General features: G+C 34.3%; 1 protein-coding gene and 1 pseudogene across 1 annotated transcript; both read right to left on the reverse strand.

The window, feature by feature from the left end:
- Positions 1–1620: 1620 nt before the first annotated feature.
- On the reverse strand, positions 1621–7276 carry LOC136038083 (T-complex protein 1 subunit gamma-like). Its single transcript, XM_065721083.1, has 3 exons — positions 7067–7276; positions 3729–3878; positions 1621–2010 (listed from the first exon to the last, which is right to left on the reverse strand). The coding sequence occupies exons 1-3, from the start codon at positions 7238–7240 to the stop codon at positions 1636–1638; spliced, it is 699 nt and encodes a 232-aa protein (XP_065577155.1). The 5' UTR covers positions 7241–7276; the 3' UTR covers positions 1621–1635.
- A 15926-nt stretch (positions 7277–23202) lies between these two features.
- Positions 23203–23355, reverse strand: LOC136038301 (U1 spliceosomal RNA; annotated as a pseudogene).
- Between the last annotated feature and the right edge of the window lie 1020 nt (positions 23356–24375).

The following is a 24375-nucleotide window of genomic DNA, read 5'->3' on the forward strand; positions in this document are numbered from 1 at the left end:
ACCTTTCCGTTTGGCATAGCCATCATGTCCTTCAAGCACCTACACTTTTGAATCGCAGGAACATAACGAAGACTGAGATGGCTGGGCCATCCCTTCAGAAAATTTTTTATTTTTCAAGTATTTGGTGTATACATCATTGACACTTCCGAGAAAGTTTTTTTTTTTCACACAAATAGTAAGTTAGGTTTGTTTTGCTAAGTTTATAACTAATAAAAAAATAAGTTGATTTTGTGAAGTCAAAAGGCAATTTATGTTTGGGAAATCGTGAAAATCATAATTGTCTCCAAAAAAGACTAAAGACAATAAGTTCTCTCAAGCAAGACGATCAAGCCAAATTGCCGTCAATTCCGGGCCACATGCTTGATTGGAAGCAAAATTCTCTAAAGTATCCCAAGAAAATTCGTAATAAAAACTTTTAATTTCTGTCTAAAAACAAAGCCAAAATTGTTCATATTTTTTTTCTGTCAAATTTGATCCAAAACAGAAGCGAACCAAATATTCACCCATATGACCACCCTTTCAATGTGAAGTACGCCGGGGAAAATATAAATAGAAGCCCTATCACTCACTTGATTCTAGCAAATTTCTAACATAAGTAACATTCGTTAATGTTTGCAAAAGGATGTTTTCGTCGTCTAATGTCATAAATAATTTGGAGGGAATAGTGGATGTTTGAGTGAAAAAAAATAAGAAGAGGTTCTTATGGGAAGAGGATATAAAAAAAAAACATTTTTTCAATTAATTTAATTAATTAATCTTTATTTAACTAATTTGTCAATTATTTAATAGTCTTTTTATTAAATAATTCTATGTAATTTGTTTTATTGGTTGGTTTTGCTAAGTTTATAACTAACAAAAAAAATCAGTTGATTTTGTGAAGTTGAAAGCAAATTTATGTTTGGGAAAGGGGACCAAATCGTAAAAATCATAGTTGTCTCCAAGAAAGACTAAAGACAATAAGTTCTCTCAAGCAAGACGATCAAGCCAAATTGCCGTCAATTCCGGGGCACATGCTTGATTGGAAGCAACATTCTCTAAAGTCTTCCTAGAAAATTCGTAATAAAAACTTTTAATTTCTATCTAAAAACAAAGCCAAAATTCTTTATGCTTTTTTTTCAAATCTGATCCAAAACAGAAGCGAACCAAATATTCACCCATATGAGCACCATTTTTTCGTCAAACGACGAGTCTTTTTGTCCAACTGTCAGGCGACAAAAATCCGATTCCTGTTAGAGCTACAACTTTATTTCAAGACACAGACGCATACAGAAAGAAAGATTAATTAAATGAATATCCCTTAGATACATTTTGATAAAAATTAATTACATAGATAAAATTATTTAATAAAAAGACTTAAATAATTAACAAATTCTTTAAATAAAGATAAATTAATTACATAAATGTATAATTTTTCACTCAAACATCCTCCATTCCCTCCAAAATTGCTTATGACATTAGACGACGAAAACATCATTTTGCAAACATTAACGAATGTTACTTCTGTAACATTTCACCACTTCAAGAGTTGAAAGTGATTGGAATAAAGAAAATTTAAGTTTTCCACACACAAAAACAAACTATATTTTGGTGTCAGTTACCCAATATATATGATGTAATTACGTGTATATGAAGTAATTACATTCTGCTAATTCCTAGTAGAAATAGTAATTTGCTCTTTGATACATTGCAGCTACATAAAGAAAGTACCTTTTTAACTTCAAAGAGGCCGCAACCACTTCCAATATCTGATTCCTTTATTTCATCCGGTCTATTAACAATAGTTGCACCACAAGCCCTAGCTAGACGGTTATTATCCGACTTTTTGACACGTCGCATAGCAGTGATACCAGCCTTAAGGAGGTAATGAGAGGCCAAATCTGATATACCCTTTTCTGTGATGATAAGATCGGGCTTCATCCTAATTATATCGTCACATATTTTCTTGATATATTCTTCTTCAAGTTCAAGAATACGGGTAAAATCCATATCTTGACTAATTTCAATGTTTGTCTGAAAAAAAAAACAATAGTTATCAAAACTGAGCACAAAAATAGCCACATATGATTCTTCCTAACAATGTTGTAAGTTCTTTCCTTATTAGTATTCTCTAAGTGACTGTAGGTAATCTAAAGGTACATAGCATGAAAACATAGCAAACATTACAATTTTCCCCATATTTGTTTTTCCTATAACCCTATACAACTGGCTTTGGAATCACTAGTTCTCACAGGCTAGAAAAATTTTGTTTCTTTTTAAATGTTTTTGTTTCTTCTTATTGTGATAGAACTTGAAATTTAAAACCTTAAGACAATATAGATAAAACGTAACAAATTGTATCAGATTATGGAGGGTTTCTCTAAGACCAAATTGATAGCAACAATCAATTGAATTTTGCAATCCCTAGAGGAGGCAGGACTTAACCCAAATCAACATAATTAATAGTGTATTCATTGTGTTTCCATCGTAGATCCCTGTAAATTCTATGCATTTACCAATCACAACATTTTTTCACTGTCATACTTAAACGTTGTTTCTAACATTTGTTATAGTTTTTATACTATTTGATAAGATGTTTTCAAAGGCAGAGTAAGTAGGATAATTCGCATTCACTCACAAGTTCATACTCCTGATCTACTCATACCACACCTTAGCAGTAGTAAGAAAGAAAAACGATTCGATATTTTGTGAATTAGTTTTATGGTATCATGTACTTTATTATGTTTTCTTTTATCTATCAATTGTTATGTTTTTTCATCGTTAATTGTAATGTACCATGTTTTGTGTATTATTGTCATGTGCTGTTATTTTGCGTCAATTTGAATTGTTTTTGTTTTTTTGCCTTGGCCTACAGCGACTTTTAGTTGCAATGAATCTATATCTGAAATACATCTATCTATGGACCAAGGGTCGTTCCAACACTGGGTTGTGGCTACCACTGCAACTGTAACTTACAGTGTCGAAGGCTTTGAGTTTGAATCTATGTCTACTTTCTACTTCTTAGACTGCTACGAAAAAAAAATCAAACAATCCAGATCGTAGAAAAAACAATCCGCATTAATTATTTCTTGTGGTTCTAAACAACATAAGAAATTTCCAATTACTGCGAGCTAAGTCATTTAAATTATTACAGAAAGAGGAGGCATAAAAGTCCCTAAATCCCTTCATCTCGAGACCAGTACGCAGACAAAGAGCTCAAAAAAGTACTGCACTCGTTCACTGTTTTGGCCAAAGGAGTAAATACCATTTTACTGGAAGCCAGGGTTCTTCAAATCAAGCCATTAATGGAGAGGGTAGGGAGAAAGAATTTAGCCTCTACTCTCCCGTCATTTGAATAATATATTTGGACTAAACATGCAATACGGGTGCTGACGGGGGTGATAACTAGCTCCATTCTGCAAAAATACTTTAACATACAAGATGACATTTATGAATTTGTTTGCAAAGTGATGGGATCTGTGGGAGGTATTCTTTAAGAACAAGCTTTATCCAAGAGCTATCCTGCCAATCAAAGGTCTATAAAGAAAATAGAAAATTAGGATCCGAAAACAGATTTTGTCACTGCCTATAAACCTAGGATGAGTTAAAAACAAACAGATCTTGGTAGCATCCCTGAGTTAAATGTGGTCTATAATACATTTTAATGTAAAATTGAATTATAAAACACCTATAACTGAACTGAAGCCTATGTAATTCTTAAGTTAAAATCGTAGCTTATAATGAAAAATTACCTGGCTTTCTCCTTTTTTATATTCAAGGTTGAAGTCAAGGAGAAGTATTCTAGGATTTTCAATTCTTCGTTTCATCTTATGATGGAGGACATCTTTATTCAGCATAACTCCACGTAAAACACGGCTCTCTTCAATTGCTCCACCTGGGACCTGAAAATAAAAACAGCATAACTCCACGTAAAACACGGCTCTCTTCAATTGCTCCACCTGGGACCTGAAAATAAAAACAAATATATAAACAAAGAAAAAAAGAAAATAAAAACAAAGAAAATAAAAGCTAAATTTATGTTTTACCAGTGGGATGAACTAGCTGAAGAGCCGCCGAAGAACAGGCATCAAAAAGAAAAGAAAAAGGTATACTCTTTTGGAGGGACCTCTTGTGAAAGTAATTTGCCCCTCCCCCGAAAAAAAATACAAGTCACCCCCCCCCCCCTCCCACACGGAAAAAACTTCATCAATTCAGCTGCATTTACAAGCCATGAGATAAAACAGGGTACGCTTATCGGATTACTAATAAATTTTGTCCCATTTTAATGAGAAGCACTGACTGTTCAGTGCTTCAGGCATACAGAAAAGAAACAAAAAAAGAACGTACTCAGACGGATTATTTGAAAAAAAAGGTTTTGATGGCAAAAGCGCTCGAGAAATTTGGGCTTCAGGTATCTTGGGCTTGGGCTTCATATTATCATGCAATTCGATAAACAGATAGACAAGGTGCCATGGAGGCGCAGTGGATTTGATCTCTGCTTAGCACTACAGAACCCAGAAATCGATCTCGGCTGAGTGATTTACCGTAAGACCCGAAATTTGACCCCAGAGATGAAATTATAAGAAAGTCTCCATAGCAACCCAAAGAAGAAGAGAAAGATATATAGATGGACATTGAACAACATATTTTAAAAATAAAAGCAAATACGTGATCGCAGGCTATGAGTTACTGATTCTTATAAATTAAATGAAGTAGGATGACATTTTATTTAATGTTATATAGCTTGTGAAAGCACACATGATATAGCGGTGCCTGAGAATTCTATGGAATAAGGTTAATACCCGGCTGTCAAAAGGCTTTCTTCCTCGAGATGACCTTACATGTTTGCAACATCAACTTAACGTAACCATTACTTAACAACGAGAAGTCTTAATACAAAGGTGCAAAGAGAGAAATCATTGTTAGAATACATCGGGTTAAAGAGAAATATTAGCAGGAATAAAAGTAACTCAACAAAAAATAATGTAACAAAAAAAGCATTGGTATTTGAGTAATATTTCATTTACAATTAGAATAATAGAAGATAAATTCATTAACTATAAACTTAACAAAACTTTGACTTTTTTAATTAGAAGAATAGAAGATTGCATCATCTTTATTAAAAAATTTCCGCAATATTAAAGATATCAAGACAGTTAATGAACCTTCTAAGTCAACGGACCGGAGACTTGCTGTGAACCGGATGTTATTATTTTGTTCAGCATAAATAGTTTGTTTTAGTTTTAATACTTTAGTTTCTCCACTGATGATGATGATTGACTGCGTCACCGAAATACCTAGAGCTTTTATATCTATTTGTTTCACTGTCTAATTTGGAACTCTTATTTGTTTCGTCAGAAAAGAAGCAGAAAAGAATTAGTACTAAGAAGAAAAAAAAACCGCCACAAAATTTATGTTGCGGCGGGAAATTTTAGAAGGCTATGGATATTTTAATTGATCGTCTGCGCACAAAAAGTTTTATGTATGTCAAATTATTTTTGTTTTTTAAGAAGATCAATCAGCCTATAACTCATTTTTTTCTCCAGCAATTGAGCAATGTATGCATTAGTTAAATGGGAATCATTTCTAAACATATCTAAGACACAATCAGTTCATCCAATATTATTCAAAGAGACTTTCAGTACTTTTTATTTGTATTTTCATCGAAACAATCGAATCCCCCTCACATATTGAAATACTCTTTCTTGTTTAATCATTTTCTTTTCTATTTAAAAATTGATGAAAATTTTTGGCCCTTCCCTTACATTTCCATAGATTGGCAACCCTGTGACACGGTTTTTTAGTAAGCTGGTTTCGGGTAGGTTGATTTTTAGATATGATGAACTGTTATGTCCATTAAAATGATGCTGATAGTATCAGTATTCGTAATTGACTGTTCTAGAACAAGAAAATTTTCTATTCTTATACATGAGTAAATCTAAAAAAATAAATTTGTCAATCAGACTTGAAAACCTCCTAGTTTGATAAATAAAGGGTTTATTTGCAGATTAGCGGCTCGTCTGAAGAAAGAATACTAATACAATGAGAGTAGTAGCACTGGAATTCCTATTTTATGCTTCTTTTTGGTATAATTGATGTTTCTCTGACAATACACCCGTCCCCCCACCCGATAGTCACATATGTAGTCTTAACTAAAATATTTCTTCGCTGTTTTATCATCTCGTGATGCGTCAGGAATTCTTTATTAAAATGGGTTTGCTGGATCCTTGACCAGTAAAACCCCTCTGTCTCTGTGATTTCAATGGTATTCTTGGATAGAATAATACTTTAAAATGCTGATAATAATGGAAGAATAAATGATAATGTGATTAAATTTGTGATTAAGATTCAATTTCAAAGAGTAGCAAGAGAGAGCACAGATCATTGATTCATAGTTTGTGGAACATATATATCTACAAAGCTTACTCATTTTATTTGTTCTTTTTTTATTCTTTCTTTCCTTTATTTATATACCCTATTTAAGGATTCTGAAAAAACAGTGTTTCTACTTAAAAGTGCGATCTTGACATAGGTAGAAATTATAAATTGTCTAATAGAGCTTTTCAATACTCTTAAGGGTCTTCTAAATCAAACTAGCCTATATTTTTTCAAGACTAGTTAATGACTTTCTTACTCCTAGGAGAGAATTTTGTGTTTTGGGTGGTTTTGATGTTTTCAACAAGTTTTATTTATGGGAATTTTAAAAATAGGAAAATATTTTCTCAAATAAACTACTTTTTCTATTGCTCTACTCAAGAAATAACACAAAACTATGATTTTTGGAATCATTTCGAACTTTACGGTGGCATCATCAAGATGAATTTATAAAAAAAAAGAAGCAAGTATAAATGTACATTTTTTTTATACATGCTCTTAAAAAGCACTACAATTTTCTAGCCTCTCGAGAAGACAACAAATTTGTCTAGCAAAAGTGACCAACTAATGTGACTGGGTCATCGATTTAAGACAAGTCTGAGTAAAAGAGATAGTTTCGAAAGTCACTAGGAAATTTGCTTATTCAAAAGGCAGGTATTTCATTTTGAATTCTGTATCAAAAGCGACCACTCTAGAGGCTGATATAATTAATTACCTTTTCAATACGAGCATAGCGCTTGAAATCTATCACTTTTTTTCCACCTTCTTCAGTAATAACAGTTCGTACAGCCTCCAACGCAATCTGTGGCAACAAATCTCCGTATTTTTTTGTCATTTTAGTTGCCAAACAGGATCGGAGGATGCTCAACAGCTCATTCTCATTGCTCATGTCAACAGGAATACTGAAACGAATAGCAATGATTAGCTGATGGAATTCCAATGTGCCATGAAAAAAGGGGCGAAGAGGATGATTTCCCTTCTACGGACTGTTTGGGGTCACTCTGGAAGATTTTTTCAAAAAGATCATCAAGGATTATTGAATTAAAGCAATTTCTTTCGTTTCAGTCCCCAAAAAAACTTGGTTCCTTCCCTTGAATCTGGGCTGATTGTATCTTTGCCTAACTGTCCATGATAATTAAACCCCATACTTCAAAAATAATTGGAAAAATTTTACCCTTCATCTAACAGATGAATTTACGAAACAATACACAAAAAGAAGAGATTCTCTTGAATCAGAAAAATTTTAATTTAATTGAAGCTTAGACCTCTTTACTGTAAAAAAGAAACCTGTCTTTTTTTGTTTTGTTTTTTCCATGCATGCTATATTTTTAAACTCAAAGTTGCTGTCTGTTAAACAAAATTTACTCTTAAACGCCTAGGAGGGAGGGGGGGATTCTATTTTTACGATGTTTTTTCTTCAACGATAATACGAAAGAAATGGCATTTTCACTGAAAAAAAAAGAAAAATGGCACATGTCTCAAAACCTAAAAGGGAGAGGCAAACAAATACATGGGAAAAATAGCAGGGAGGTTATACATTCGGCAAAACCCCAGAAAATTCAGGGACAGCGGAAAGCAATGCTTATAATATTCCTTCGTTTTGTTTTCCTCTGCTTTCATGGATTAAAAGCTTTATGGTCAAAGCAGAAAGTGGGCAAAGACATAAACATAAATTCTACAGCAGCGTGGAAAAAGTGCTTTATAGATCCTTGGTTTTAATTAACCTCATAGTGAGGTAATAAAGGTTGAGGTTCCTTTTCTCAAGTTTTCAACGATAAAAGTCAAACTAATTGGGAAAACTGAATAAAAATCAAGCGTTAAAAAACAAACCTCACAAAATAATGGTTTTATTCCTTGTTGAACTTGACAAAGGAGCAAAGAAAGGACAAGAGAAAATATGTACAAGTCAAATTACTTACTTAATTCATTAACTGACTAATCGTTTTGATTGCCTGAGTTCCAAGTTTTTCAACATTCTTTATTGCAACATATAATTTCCTTTTTCAGCATCAAAGTTTCATCTAAGTGATGTTTTTTTTTCACAATAAAGTATCAAAGTTCAGCCTCCCCCTCCACATTCCCTAAAAGTAGTCACAAATATATGTAGTAGCATTTGCAAGCAGTCGCAGTCAGAGTTGCAAGTTTTCGAACGTTGGAAGTGGTCCCAGTTGCAGTCACAACTAGTCTCATTTACAGCAGCAATAGTATCAGTAGTAGTAGTGGCCCTGAAAGTCTGAACTTATAAACCTAGCCTGTTCCTAAGATATTGCATATATGCCTTTTAGATAATATGCACAATTACATTTTTCCTTTTATTTCTTTTTTTAGAGAGCATTTAAAAGGGAAAGAGGGGAGTTGTCTTTAGTCCCTTTTTCAACATCATTTTCAATAGGCCTAATTTCTACTATATGCACTTATCCGTTGCTTAGGTATTGCTATGGTGTTCTTTGAAAAACTTCCTGCACATTGTCTGCTTTGATTTTGGTTGACCTCTTACTCAACGTTTTCAGAAGTTTTACCATAATATTCTTAGCGTTTTTGAAGATTCAGAAAAGAACATACCCCCTTTTCCAAATAACCGACTATTCCCAAATTGCGTAACTTACAATAATTACCCTGGGGGCAGTGGGGGAAAGGAGCATTGCATACCCAGAGGTATAATTATAAGACATTTAAAAAAAAAAAAAACGATTCTTCGAAACTTTGATCTTAGATGAGGGATGGGAGCCTCTAAAAAGGGCAAGGGGTGTTGAATGCCTCCAATAGCTCTTCAGCATCCCCTAAAATTTTCAAATTAAAGCCCTCAGCTGTCTTTTAGATATTGGTGATGGTGATACGTCCTTCTGACAATCAGCCCGAGCACAGTGAGTTTTATTGTATTCAGCACCTCTCTTTAAGGCTGTATGGGGGTTATGTCATCTCCACAAGCTCAGTTATTTGAGCTTTCGACTATTTTGAACAAGATATCAATTCTAATTTTATTCCCTTTTGATTTAGCATAAAATACCCCTTGACATTTTTCGAACTTTCACTTTAATGCCCTTGGCCTTTTTGTATTCACCCAGAACCAAATATTTCCCCGTTCCTAATGATGAATCGTGCATGTAAACAATGAGCAAACTGTGTAATGTACAATCCTTGCCATGGGGATATGGGGACATGAAATTCCCAGAAACACAGCTATTAGGAATTTTGACTAGTGTGAACAAAATGCCAATTCCAAATTTCAGTCAGTGTTGAACAGAGGGAGCAGCTAAAGAGGAAGGGGGTTTGATCGTCCTTAATATCTCTTCGACATCTCCTTAACATACCATAAGATTTCAACTTAATACCCTCAGCAGTTCTGTAGATATTGCTGACATTCCCTTTTCACAATCAGCAAACACATAGTGTGTTTTGATGTGTTTCCTCCGTTATATCCAGCTATTCCTTCAGAAATAGTCGGTAAGAAGATAACTTCTGATATCTAATAACTTCCAAAATTTGGTCATTTAAAAACATTACTTTTCATAAGCAACCATGTCTTAAGACTCTTTTGGAATGAGGCCTTGCTAATACTGGAATTTAGCTACCGCTAATTTGAGTTGAATTTTCCGATTGACTGAAAAATTCTGATTAGTTCAAACTAGCCCCAGATTTCTGTATTCTAAATCTAGCTATGTATTGGCCTTTAATAAGAGTAGAAATAAAAAAATTAAAGTATTTTTTAGTTTTTCCGCTCTCCTGAGAAATCTATATCGTGTAACATGCCGCCGTATGGTTTACTACGGTCTATTTTTATTGCCTCCCTATCATTTTATCTTTTTTATCCAAATTTTAGTCTACCTTTTTTTTTTATCAAAGTATCTTTATACAATATTTAATCTTAATTTAAACAGTGGAGATTTAGGGACAATAGCTTCTTCAAATTCAAGACAGCCTTGGGTTTGCATAAAAAATGAAAATTTATTAAATGAAAAAAAAAATTGCTTTAACTATGATTGCCACTGCAGACCGGCCTTAAATCGTCCTACAAAATCTGAAAGACTTTTCATGGGCACTGCGCTGCGATATCTGGTTATAAAGAGTGAGTGTAAATTTCATAACGGACAATGGTATGCCATCTATTAAATATATAATCCGTTAGGACAACTTAACCAAGCCAGCAAAACAAACAGTGCAACACGTTGAATTAAAATTTGTAGACCTGATTTTCTTCTTAAAGGACAAACAACACGACAAAAATAGTTTGAAAATTTGTTGATTGTTTGTCTGTGTTTGATTATGAGGATAATTCATGAGCATAAATTAGGATGTATAAATCTAAATGTATAATCAAATGAACAAAGAGTGACTGACAGAAAATAATTCGTTGTCGTCTAAACAACAAACGGATAATGTCCTTAAAGGACTAAGTTAAAAAAAAAGAAGAACAAAATACAGCTACACAGGCTATTTTGCATCAATTAATGTTTGACTTAATTGTATTACAGGCTAATATAGCAAAATAACCATTTTTTTGTACTTTTTAAAAGTCACCACACGGTACACTGCTGCATGCGCCAGTGGTTTTTAATCCATATCTTCCCACGTTAAATTAGCGAAGATTCAACTCTTAAAATTATTCCATCCTCCTTGGATTCAAGGTTGGTTCAAGAATTTCTTGCAAGAGTTGTTTTCAGTTTAGCTTCTTCTTTTTCATCTTGATATGCAATCCAAGGGCGAATTGATTTTGGTATTTTTGGTTTTCCTACATGCCATTTGACTTATATGATGTAATCGAGATTGAGTTTTTTCCAATCCACAACAACAACGGGCATGATTACCTGAATCTGTTTGTTTTTTGTTGTTTTTTCTCAAAAATTTTAATTCAGAGATGCTGCTAATATTTGGAAAACACTCTGTGTGGATAGAAACTTGAAGATAAAATAATAAACTCAAATGAAAAATGCCCGAAAACAGTTAAGTTAAAAAGGTGATGCATGTAAGGTGTGGATTTAAAAAAAAAAGCAATTTTGTCACGTAAACTAAGTTCAACTTTGTTTTACTAGGAGATCCCAATCATCCATTACTACCTTAAATGGAGTCAAGTGGGTATTTTATTTTATCCATATTTTTCAATGGTGTATTACCAGTGCTTAGAGTAAAACTAAGCAGAGCTTCTACTCTTTAATTTTTCTTATTTTTACTCCAAATTTCACTAAAATTTTATTCAAAATTTGATTTCCCCCTATCCTCCTAGAAATGAAACTATATTTTTCCAGAGAGTTCCACTGAATGTTCATGAAAAGCAAATAAACGAACCTTATTTAAGAACCTATTGTCCAATATTCAATTTTTATTATATTAGTTTGATTTAATATTAAGAGAGTACGTTCAATAGACAACAGTTTATCCGAATTGGAACACAGGTTTATCACTTCAAGCAAGATTGTTGAGTGTGAAGGCAATTGTGCCTAACAGCCTGAACTTCAGGCGTTGGGTCTACCTCTTTTGTATTGTCGAGTTTGCATATTAGCAAGATAACAGGTATTTCACTGTTGTCACTTTAGTCACATTTGCTTTAAAATTCTTTGTTGATGCGAATGCAAATATAGCACTAGTTGCCATTGTTAAACAAAGGTGACGTAAAAGATTCATGAATGAGCCTACTTAGGTCACTAGTGAATATGTTACGTAGGCTGTTTGTTTACAAAGGAAACTGATGCTCTATTTAGATAGTCCCCAGTCGATTGCAGGAGACGACGGTAAAAAGAAGTCACCAGCACAATGAAAGAGTGCCAAGCGCACATAAAAAGATGACATTCCATTTATACAATTATTGCATTGATTGACGATTATTCTCTTCTGTCGGCAGTTTGCACCATTCCAAGACATTGTTTAAAAATTATAAATTCAGCGTGAATTGATAAATACTTTGTGAATGATGATGATCATTGATTGACCGCACATTTATAAAATTTCTCGCTGTTCTTCGTAACGTAATATTTTTGAAAAAAGCTGACGTAATCCATGAGGATTTTTGATCCTTCGTCCGAAAAAACACACTTTCTCGAAAAAACACACTAAGAACCTTTACTATACCCTAGATTCCCCTGAATCCCTAGATACAAAATAAGTGCCACTAAAAGAAGGTATTTGCCCTAGAAGAAGGAGAATGCCCTTGCAGTGAAATCCAAGGAACCAAGTAAAAATCTACGACGTTTAAATTGTCACTTTTGTTAGAAGAAAAAGAAGACCAAAATCTTGTTTTTCCATCAGATTTCTACAAGAGAGCTAACCAAAGAGTATAACGGATAAGATCTAGCTAATACATATTTTCTTATAAAGCCTAACAGAAAGCCTCTAGGTGACTTATTAATAACTGACGTACAACTGTCAGTGGACGAATACAGAACCCACGATAAGTCCTTGAGTGCGAAGCTTGGGAAAAACACACGCATTATTAAAATTAAAAGGTAGAGAGCCAGGAGGCTCATACAAAGCTATAATTTTTGGAAAATAGAAAAATGGAAAGATTCTTAGGATATAATATTATGCCAATTATCGAATATATGGTATGTTGAGAAGCCGGATTTGCAAAACCAGCCCTGTAAAAATTTTAAACTGAATTTTATTGCTAATTCTATTTTAATACAGTTTCCCTTAGTCTGGCGGGTGCAATTGCAGAATTTGTTGGTATCTGCTTTCATGCTTGATTATGAAGAAAATCCTTGAGCATATTTGAAGTGCATAAATCAAAATACATGATCTAGAGCATACTTAGACCAAGAAAGAATGGTTGATACAAAATAGCTCGCTTTCATGTAAAAAGAATGATTTTTTTTTTCAAAACCAGTAGCTCCACCCCCACTCCGTCTATGGCCCTCTTTTTTAACACCGTGCGTGCACTCCATTATTATTATACTTTTAAGAAGGTTTTTTTTCTTTTTTTTAGTTAATAACTAAAATGCCCTATGATCCAAAAACAGTTTTTCAGATATTCAAGTTTTTCCTTGTCTTCCCCTTTGGAATATTTACATCGGTAAATATTCAAGCATTTCAGAAATGCAAAGCATTTCATGCAACACAGAACATAAATTTCCTTTTGGTAAGTTTAAAAATGCATAGTGAATATATAGTAGATTTTCTCTTCAACTACATTCGTACTTAAATAGAACTGGCTTTGTTTTGATATTTTTTCCATTTCCAATGTTTATATAACCTTTTTGTTTTCATTACATGAACTCGAACTAAGCAGAAGAATTACGGAATCAAACAAACCAAGAAACCAAACCATAATGAATTAAAGACTGTTCACCGATTAAATTGGGCAAGAATTATCTGCTTAGTGATTGACTTAACTTGTCTACTGACCTAATTTTCATTAAAAGTTTGGTCAGATGATCTTAATTTGAACTGAAGGAAAATTTTTATTTGAACCCTTTAATTTTAAGCCATTGTAAATTAGGTTTATAGGATTTTTTACAGTATATCTATTTAAAGCAAGATCTCTAGGGATCTTTTTTTTAATTTCAATTGCCTTCCTAAAAGATTGTGGGAAGCTATTTTCTTCAAACATTAAAGTTGGGTCATCAAAAATAGCTACATAGTCTGGATTTTCAACAATGTGGAGGGCTAAAGCAGAATCAATATCCTCATTTTATTTTAAATTTCACATCTCAGAGAAATCTAGTATTCATGCTGTCTTTTCCCCGAGAGCTAGCATATACCCCCATCCCTTAAAATACCCGAACGGAATATTCCCCCCTCCCCCACGGAAAATTCTGTCCTACTTTTTCCACGGATAATTCCTGATTTTCATTATAAGGGAAATGGGAATTTCTACTCTCCTATTTAAGTCAGGGGCAATCGTATTGCATTACCTAAAGAAGAGACGATGGGAGGCTGGAGGTAGAAATTGATATATAATCATTAGGGATGTATATGTTTTTTAGTTGGGGGGGGGGGCTTAAGGTCACCTGAATCGGAATCAAAGTCTAAAGTAGAGATGCTAGATTTGCAAGCAAATCCTGTTGCAGACAGTCTTAATGACTGTGAAAGTGACTGAATTTTCTGCTATTATGATCCAGTGGTTAGTTATGATATGAGAAATGTGAAATGCGATATGAAAAATATTGCTGAATACCGTTATTTAAATATGCAAGGCTGTTAGGGTAACATTTCTTAAGTTTAAATGTAGAAAAAAAATAAAAAATATAATTTTACTCTTAAATAATGATAAATTCGATTTTTTTTCTCTCTTTTTATTTCACAATATGGATGTCCGAGATAAGGTGCTTTCCAATTGCTGTAGTATTATCCTAATCATAAGATTATCAAGGGGATAAACTAGACAGTTAAATAAATTGATGAAACTCTAAATGAAGGGGTATTACCTTTTTAGCTCAGAACATCAGAATCGTTAAAAAAATTCATTAAAAACTGTAAGTGATGCTTTCAAAGAAATGCTGAACTGGTCTTATAGCTACAGTCCAGCTCTAAAACATCAATTTTACCCTGTATTATCTGTAATTTTACTTACCGAGTTTTTATTTTACGGTAATTTTACAACACTAGTGTCAATAGTATGTTGCTTTATAAAAGCAACCTCTAAATAATGTTTTCTGTTTTAACTTTAACAGATTGTAATCTCTGCTTGTCACTAACGGGCTCGGGGTTTCGTTCCGGCTGCTACAGAGCTGGATGACAGGCTTCCTACCTATCTCTGCAAAAAAGACCTAATAAGTGCTATGTCGTATCAACACCCAAGGTGCTACCAATAGCTTTAAAGGATCTTTATCTTTTTCCTTTTAATCATGTCCTTATTATGAGATGTAAAAGAAAATAGATAAGTCTTATATCTTTCGCATACTTATTAAAGACTATCAGGCCACTACCGTAATTTTTTTTGTGGTTTTTGTGTTTTCAGAAAAGTCCTAGTTTTTCATAACCCTACGAATATAGGGAAACATCATAAGATGGTTTATTTTCAATCATTTTATAGAATTCAGTTGGGTGCAAAACTATTTTCGGATTTCGAAATTCTATAGAATTTGGTTTACGAAATGTTGGTGAAAATATTTTCGCTTCTGTCCCCTTAGCCGGAATTACTTGCCCAAATAAGTTTAAAAACACTCTCTGTTTTTTATCGTGAAATTCGGAGAAGATATATGCGGCTTTGAAATCGTCATTTTATTTTCCATCTGCCCAGCGTGCTAGCCCCAAAAATTTCAAGCTGATACAGAAAAGAAAGGGCTTTCCAACCTCTCTGGGGAAAATCTAATGCAAAGAAGGGGTTTTGGTGTCGTTGTTTTGCCTGTAATCATAGCTATAAGAATTGACGGTATTACTCCGCTTTAAAAAGTATGCAATATGCCTACCTTTCTGCTAAAACATTGATAAGAAAATGTCGTGGGTATTGGATGGACTTTGGACCCTTTCTGTGCTTTAAATCACATAGTATAAAATCATCTTGCGTTTTCGATTTGATCCCTGAATGACAAGTGTGAGCCCCCAAAAGTTTAATAATTAGATCGTATTTTCGATTTACCCTTGAAAATAAATGGTTTCCGACCCCTTCCCCCTTCAAATACGAACCATAATAGGCATATAAAAGTGAAGTATGTCTGTTGAAGTTCCAGCTAACTATTACTGCTACTAATAACTTACCACAGTACCAAGCCGCCTGAAGCCAACAAAGCTACTCACGCTCCTTCTCCAAACCAATCTATTCAAAGCATCCCTCTTTACACCCTCCAGGAAGTACCTATTTCCTTTAGATCTTTATTTATGACATCCTCCCACCCCAGACGAGGACGGCCTGGTTTCGGTTTAGCCCTAGAGGGTTGGCTGAAAAGGACAATCTTTGGTAATCTGTCATCCTTCATCCGCAGATCGTGGCTTAGCCATATCAACCTTTCTTTCTTTATAGCCCTAGAAAACAAGACTGAACTACATTTTTCACACAGCCTACTATTTGAAATACGGTCAGTCAGCCGGGTACCCTGAACAATCCGTAGGCAATTTCTCTGGTAAATTTTCATCCACTTTTCGGAGCGCCCATGCTTCAGAACCATATTTGACCACTGTCATCACCGTAGCTTCCAATTTTCTAATCTTGGTTTGCAGACTTACCTTCCTATTCTTCCAAACTTTTTTTTAACTGTGAAAAAACACCCTGAGTCTTGGCTATTCTACTTCAACATCTTCACTGCTCCCACCGTCTTTACTAATAATACTACCAAGGTAAGTAAAGCTGCCCACCTGATCAATGTTTTCGTTACCCAACGTCACCTTTTCGTGTTCACTTATTCCTAGCCTTAGTGACTTAGTCTTCTTAACATTAATTTTCAAACCTATTCTAGCACCTGAACTCGCAAAACCTCTAAAAGTTTATTCATATTCTCACAATTTCATCTAATATGCTTAAATCATCAGCTTGATCTAAGTCCATGCAAGTTTTACCTCCCCGATGGATTCTGTGGTCTCCCATTCCCTTTCCTGTGCTCAATAAGATAAAGTCCATCAAAATCATTCATATAAAATGGGATAGAACACAAACCCTGCTTAACTCCCAATTTAATACAAAACCAGCTGCTAACCTCATTTCCTAACTTAACCGCAGCAGTATTATTCTTGTACATAGAACTAATCACTTTAATGTGTTTGTGTGGTATACCATATAAGGATAAGACCTTTGCTAAAGCTCTTCTATCAACAGAATCAAACGCTTGCTCATAATCTAAAAAGCTGAGGACTAAATGTGTTTGACAACTAAGGCACACCTCAATTATTAGCCTAAGAGTGAAAATTTGGTCGAAACTTACTTTACCTTTTCTAAAACCGCACTGTTCTTCTCTTAAAACTTTGTATACAGCATCTCTCAGTCTAAGAAGTATTACATTACTAAGTAATTTGCTACTCACAGAGACCAGACTAATGCCTCGATAATTCTGACACACTCTCATCACCTTTCTTATAAAGTGGTTTAATTAAGGTTTTCCTAAAATCGTTAGGTACTTCCCCTTTTTCAAAAATCATATTCATAATCTTCAGTAGTTTATTTCTAACCTCAGAGCCACCATATTTAAGAAAGTCATTTACCACACTATCAGCACCCGGAGGCTTATTATTTTTAATCCTTTTAGTACTGTCGCTAATTCTTCCACACAAAACAAATCTTCCTTCACATCTAAGGTATCACAAACTTTTTCATTTTCCTCTATTTCTTTTTTTTGCAACTGTATCTCGGTTTATCACATTCTCAAATATTCCGTCCATCTCTCTTTAACTTTTTCATTATCACTAATTGTGGCCCCATTCCTATCCTTAACTGGGACAAGTCCGGATTGACTACTCCCTCTCAACTTATTAACATGCCAGTATAACATTTTACTATTGTGTCTTCTATCAGTATCTTCCAATTGTATCCATAGCCTCCACTTCACACCTCCTTAGTTCATATTTTAATGCTTTCTCCGCTGTCTTTACACTCCTTTTGTTTTTATATGATCTATGACTCAGATAATTCTTGTACAAACCCCTTCTTCTCTCTATTAAACATAAAGATTTTTCACTAATATTCCTAGCTATAGTGGTAACTTTCTTCCTTGTTCAATTTGTGAAGTTGCAACAGCAACTTCACAAATTGTTTTTCTAAAATTATTCCATCCATATTCCACGTTGTCAAATTTTAACTCTGAAGTATAATGTTAAACTGTTCCTAGAAAGTTTATCTCAAATCTTCGCACCGTATTGGTTGTAACTAGGTTGTTATACTTATTTACTTGCAGCTAAACTAAAGAATATATAGTTTTGACCTGCTTTCCACCAAAAAAATTACCCTTTAATAACTCCCATGTTGTGGGTCACACCAAATAGTCTGAGAAACGTACAAGATTCGAAATTGGCAATAGTGTCGAAAAAATCATCAACGCCATCTAGCGCTTGGTGATTGTCAGACCCAAAGTAACAAATAAGTAATTGGATTGACGACACTTGTTGACTACTGAGGTCCTTAAATAAACCCGGCAGAGTATTGCTACATTAATGTTCGATCTCTGGGACCTTAATTACCACGCTAAGTTAAAACCTGCTGCGCCACTAGAGGACTGTCTGATCCAAAGAAGTTACATATTTGTCTTTGCAAAAAAATTATATTAAGCCGCAGGAGAGGTTAACTAAAGCAGGTATCTGTGCCCTGCTGGCCCTCTACCTTAGAATTAACTACTTTGCTTAACCTACCAAGATCGCACGGGGGTATTGTCTTATAATGTTCCAAGTGTTACATTTATAGCACAGATTTGCCAATTTCTAGAGGGGCTTTTTTGCGACAGTCAGGTCCTTTGTTTAAAAAAAAGCACAAAACATCCAATAGTCTTTTTCTTATTTGGGGCCATCCACATAAATTACAAACAAAGAGTGTTAGGCAATTTGGACGTAATGGGCTGTTGAAGTTCAGTTTAACGATTTCTGGAGGTAGTTCTAATTTTTTATTATTATTTCTAAAATTAAAGTCAAACGAACAGGAAGGGCATAGTCCATCGGTATTTTTTATAGCGTAGGCCTGAGGTTGGAGTTTTAGAATTCAATGATATTACTTGGAAAATATCGGTCTCTCATGCTCTTAATGATTATAGAATAAACCATATTATGCAGCAGCCTCTAGGACGGAGGTATACGATTTTTTTTTCTTTATTGTGAAGACTCGGAGATACCCAAGTCTCAAAAACAGTATTTGTAGGTCTGGATTTTTTGATATTCTATCAGTGACCATTCACACGCGGCTTAGTCGTAGTCGTAGTTGCGACTACAACTACAGCTTAGCAAAAACTTCTTGTTCTCACGGGTCTCAGTCCCAGCCATAATAGTAGTTTAATTTAGATTAACTGACCAGAAACTAAGACTAGGTTTCAACCAGTTACATCGAAGATTAGTGGCAAGAAATTTGACAGGAATAGAGATTGAGCAAATGGTACAAATAAGGAATATTTATGATTAAGTGTTGATTTTCTTGAAGAGCTTGTTGTGCATTTGGAGAACAAAAATTTTTGTATGATAAGACAGAAAAAAATTGCAAAAATGCTTCGATGAAGCAAAATCTCTTCTTAGCTCTCTGAAGATTTCCCTTGTCCATATCCTTCTTTTTCTTTTGTTTTGCGAGCTTGGCTTGCAATGAGTTTATATAGTCCCGATCCAGACAAAGCCCTAAAAGTCCTTATCCATATTTTTCAACTGTCAATTCTTGCACCAAATACATATGCTGATTGGACATGATTGGTCGGTTTCGTAGAACCAGATTCAAGAAAGAACACTCCGTGTGAACGGAGAAGCGTGAAACCTAGGCACAATTACGACTACGCCCAAACCCCGTGTGATTGGTCACTCAGAGGTCCTTCAAAAGAATACGACATTGCGAAACATTGGTTTAGCAGCAACAAGACATTGGTGCAGCAGCAAGGTCCTTCTATGAAAATATGCATTTAACCTTTGACTTCCCTTCAGACGGTGAACCATAACTGAATATCATAAATGAAACAGCATCGATTAATAAATGAAACCCAAAACGAACAGAAATTACAATGAATAACCGAGTGAAATTCAAAACCAGCAGAAAGTAATATGAGTAGGGTTCAAAATTTTTATACCTTCCCAAAGGCCAGAACATAATTTGCACTCTACTGAAAAAATACAAATGAATACGTATTATCAGTTTAATATCCATATACTGATATTTTTTTCTTATAATTTTAATAATATTTGACATATTAAAGTTGTAAAAGTAAAAACATTAAATTTGTTTTCCCTATATGCAGAAGGATTTTAAGAAGAACAAATAAATAACAAATAAATGAAGGACATGATTAATAGAAGGACAAATAAATGAATGTAAGACGGACAGTGCAAAGTGGCTGTTTAGGGTGCCGAAAGTTCCATCTTATTTTAAAAACAATGGTTTGCAATGTGGATTTAATTTTTTAAACCTCAGTGATAACAATAGGCCCTAGGTTTAATAAAACTTAGTTTTATATTGAAAAGAATACATTTTATAATCTTTTTCTCGGAATATAAGTCTGAAAGAGTCTCATAGCCACTGCGCAACGATAACTGGTTATAAAGACTACACAGTGAGTTCGTCATTATCATGGCGCCTTAGAGAAATGGTGAATGGAGAGAAAGGCGAGGAATAAAACCAGAATAAATGTGTAGCGGAGAATAGAGTGCAACACAAACAGTGCAACATGTTAATAAAATTCTTGCGATTGACTTTCATCTTAAAGCACGAACTGTCTGACAAAAATAGCACGAGCTGTCTGGAAAGTTTGTTGATGTTTTGTTTGTGCTTGATTGTGAAGAATATTCTTGAGCATAAATTAGGATGTATAATATAGATCATAATTAGATGAACAAACAGTAACTGATAAAAAGTAATTCATTATCATCAAACAACAAATGGATAATGTTTTAAGTTTCGAAATTCAAATAGAAAAATACTGCTATACAGGCTTTTAAAGTTTACATTTTGCATAAATTGATTTCTATTGACTTAATTGTACTGCAGATTGATGGTAAAAGCAACCTTTTTTTTTGAGCGTTTGGTAAAGTTGCCACACCCTACTCTTTAGGGGGCGCTTGATACTACTTTTTACTCATTGCTTGATACCTTGAAGCTTGGTACCAGAGGCGCCATTTGGGGGGGGATCAGGGTTGGACAAATGCCCACCCCAGATTTCTCAGGGGGGCCCGAACTTCCACCAAAAAGGGCCCTTTGCCGGCCATAATAATCCATTATGTCCAACATAATCCATTCTGTCCAATTGATTTGAAATTACTGCACGCCTATTACTTTCACCGACGTATTGTTTACTCAAATAAGAAAGTTTATCGCTGAGGAGGGTGGAATTTTCCACTTTCAGTTTAATCACTAACCTCGTTGATTATGATCTTTGATGTTATAATTAATCTTAGAGGTCAATGTGGCTGAAATCCACAATGGGTTACAGTGCATTCCCACGCAACACACGGGTGCTTAAAATGAGTTTTTACTTAGAATATTCGACCGATGTGCTTCCAAAACTCGCATTTTTTCTTACGAGAAAGTTGGGGAGGCCAAAATGGAGTTCATGTCCATCCCAAGATTTGGCCCAAATGGCGCCACTGCTTGGTACTACTATTTTCTTATATGCCAAGTAAGAATTCAGACAAATGGCCGTCTTATGAGAGCTTCATTAATATAGCTATTTTTCTGAGTTTTCAAAAATCAGTGCCAACTGTCAAGCATCACCTACAGAAAAGAGCAATAGAGCTTTAATGGATCATTTTTCCCCAGATCCACTTCATATGGAAGGGGTGGTCGTAGAAACTTCGTAGGAGACTAAATCAAATGGAAAATGACAGTTTTTGTTCCCTTTTAAGAATATAAAAATGACCAGAGGGGATTTAGCCCCTTTCCGAGGTCCTTATTAGCTGTTTTTTCTCCAAAGATATTCTGTCAAAATTTTAAATACCCATATTGTTCCAAATAAATTTGAAAATGTCAGGGAATGTTGAAAGGATGTTGCACTATTGCAAAAAACACTAGGTGCTTAACCTACTGAAGGTATCTTTGCTCATTTATATTCCTCTAGCAAAAAGGGTGTTTAGTCAAAACTTTCAGGAAATACTGAAAGTCTTCAATTAATCAAGAACTTTTTGGAGAAATATTAAGTTTAAATGTTTAGAGGGAGTTCATAAGCCAACCTCATATATTATCTTATTGTAAACCAAAGAATGGCATGATCGATATCGATAAGATACTGGGGTACATGACCTAATCCCCCACAGCCCCTGCAGGAAGGGCTACAAGCTATGAACTTTGCCTAATGTTTGCATAATGCATTTATTACTGGGAGGTATACAGACGTTCTTAGGGGGATTTTTCTGGTAGGGAACAAGACCAGGGGGATGGGGTTACATGGTAGGATCTTTCCATGTAGGATTTCTCTATGTGAAAGGGAATTTTCTATGAAGAGGGTGTCGGAAATCCATGCTTTAAAAAAAAGGTCAGAAATTAAATAAAATAAACAAGTTTTCTTCAACTGAAAGTAAGGGCCAATATTAAAAACGAACAGAAATTATTACGTATATGAGGGGGTACGCCCCCTAGTCAATGCCTCACTCTTTATGCGAAATTTTTTTTAATACTTTTAAAAGAGCTCTTTATTCTAATTAAACGGCTTTTGTAATTCAGGGGTTATTCTTCAAGAATTGGAGCAAAATTCGAACTTTTGCGTAAAGAGTGAGGTATTTACTAGGGAGTGAGCCCCCTAATATACGTAATAATTTCTGTTCGTTTTAAGTGTTAATATTGCTGCTTACTTTCAGTTGAAAAAACTTATATTTTATTTAATTGACTTTATTAAATAAATGGTGACCAAAGGCTTTCACTTTTTAAGATTAGCCTCTGTGACATAACCTAAATTTCAGCAATTTGATTAAAATCGTGGTTCAATTTATAAATTGGAATTTAATATTTACGGAGTATTTTCAAAGCAAAATTTATCAGGAATTCAATCAGTAAAGGCAATTTAATTTAATTATGGCAACTGGTCATTATACCATCCTTTGCTTTAACACAAGACTAAGAAAAACAAAATGTGTTTATTTAAGAGATGTTTTGAGAAAATTCCAGAGCCATTTTTTCAACTTTCTCATATGCTTGGAATTTGAGGCATAATTCTTCCATAATATCTCAAACATGCTGTTCAAGATGTAAGTTACTCAAAAAATTATTCTTTTCAAAAGTGCCCAATGACAAGTTGCACAACATCAAATTGAATACCTTTTCCTCTCAACTGGCTAATGGGGGACATATAAAAAGGGCCCAAAGGAAAATACATTTTATTGTGTGGACAGGGGTCCACGCGAACGCAGTCCCCCAATACCAAAAATAATACTGTTGATTTACCCCATTTCGGGTAATCACAGGAGTCAGCCAGTCCGAAGTGCAATAGAAAGAAGCAAGCAACATTCACGATCAAGGCGACTCCCCAGTCAGGTAAGTATGAATCCTTAAAATCTGACTGAATAGTAAAAACTTTAATTTCTGAAAACCTAGTGGCCGTTTTACTGATTATGGCAATTATTTTTTCGTTAACAAGCAAAGGGGGCTTAAATCATCGCTACAACTACTAACGGCTCACCGCAGAACCAAGCCGTCTGAGGCCAAAAACATTCGCTTCAGCAATTCTACTCGAATCCTGGTTCAATCTAGATTTCAGGAGTTAATAATTACGGACTATTTAAAAAAAAAGCATGGGGACTTCAATCCAGTTTTGACACTTTAATTTGATTAGGCTGAAGGGTCATTAGATTTTTCATCATCAATTTTATATACAATTTTTCTCCTTCTTTTCAGATAAGAAAAATATGATTTTTAATATATTACAGGACTAGGAAACTACAAGGGTGGTTTATATTAAATTTGAAAAGCGCATTATTCACATAATTGGTTTGGGTTCATTGACTTTGGTTTCCCCTCGAAAGTGGTGTGCCGATCCTGGAGATACAGCAATACCTTTATTTTAAACCCCACTCCCCTGAGTGCGGCCTTGGTTGAATATATAATTACTCATCTTATATGGTTCTGATGAATACTTACAAGCCTCATTTTTTCCTGTTTTTCTCCGCAATATCCAGCTTTTCCTTCAGAAAAAGTCGGTAACAAGAACACTTCTGATATCTAATTACTACCAAAATTGATCATTTAAAAATATTACTTTTTACAAGCGACTATGTCTTAAGACTCTTTTGGAATGATACCTTGCTAATATTGGACTTAAGCTAATGCTAATTTTAGTTGAATTTTATGATTGACTGAAAAATTCTGATTCGTTCAATCTAGCACCAATCAATCAATCAATCAATCAATTTATTGATACTAAAAGAAAAAACTATTACAAAAGTAAAGTGGTTACTAGGCCCAAGAAGCTTTGCTTGTAATGGACCAAATCTCAGTATTCTAAATCTCATTATGTATAGTCCTTTAATAAGAGTAAAAATATAAAAACGATTAACCCCGGCCTT

This window comes from Artemia franciscana, chromosome 17 (genome assembly GCF_032884065.1).
Source record: "Artemia franciscana chromosome 17, ASM3288406v1, whole genome shotgun sequence".
In the NCBI taxonomy this organism is placed as follows: domain Eukaryota; kingdom Metazoa; phylum Arthropoda; class Branchiopoda; order Anostraca; family Artemiidae; genus Artemia; species Artemia franciscana.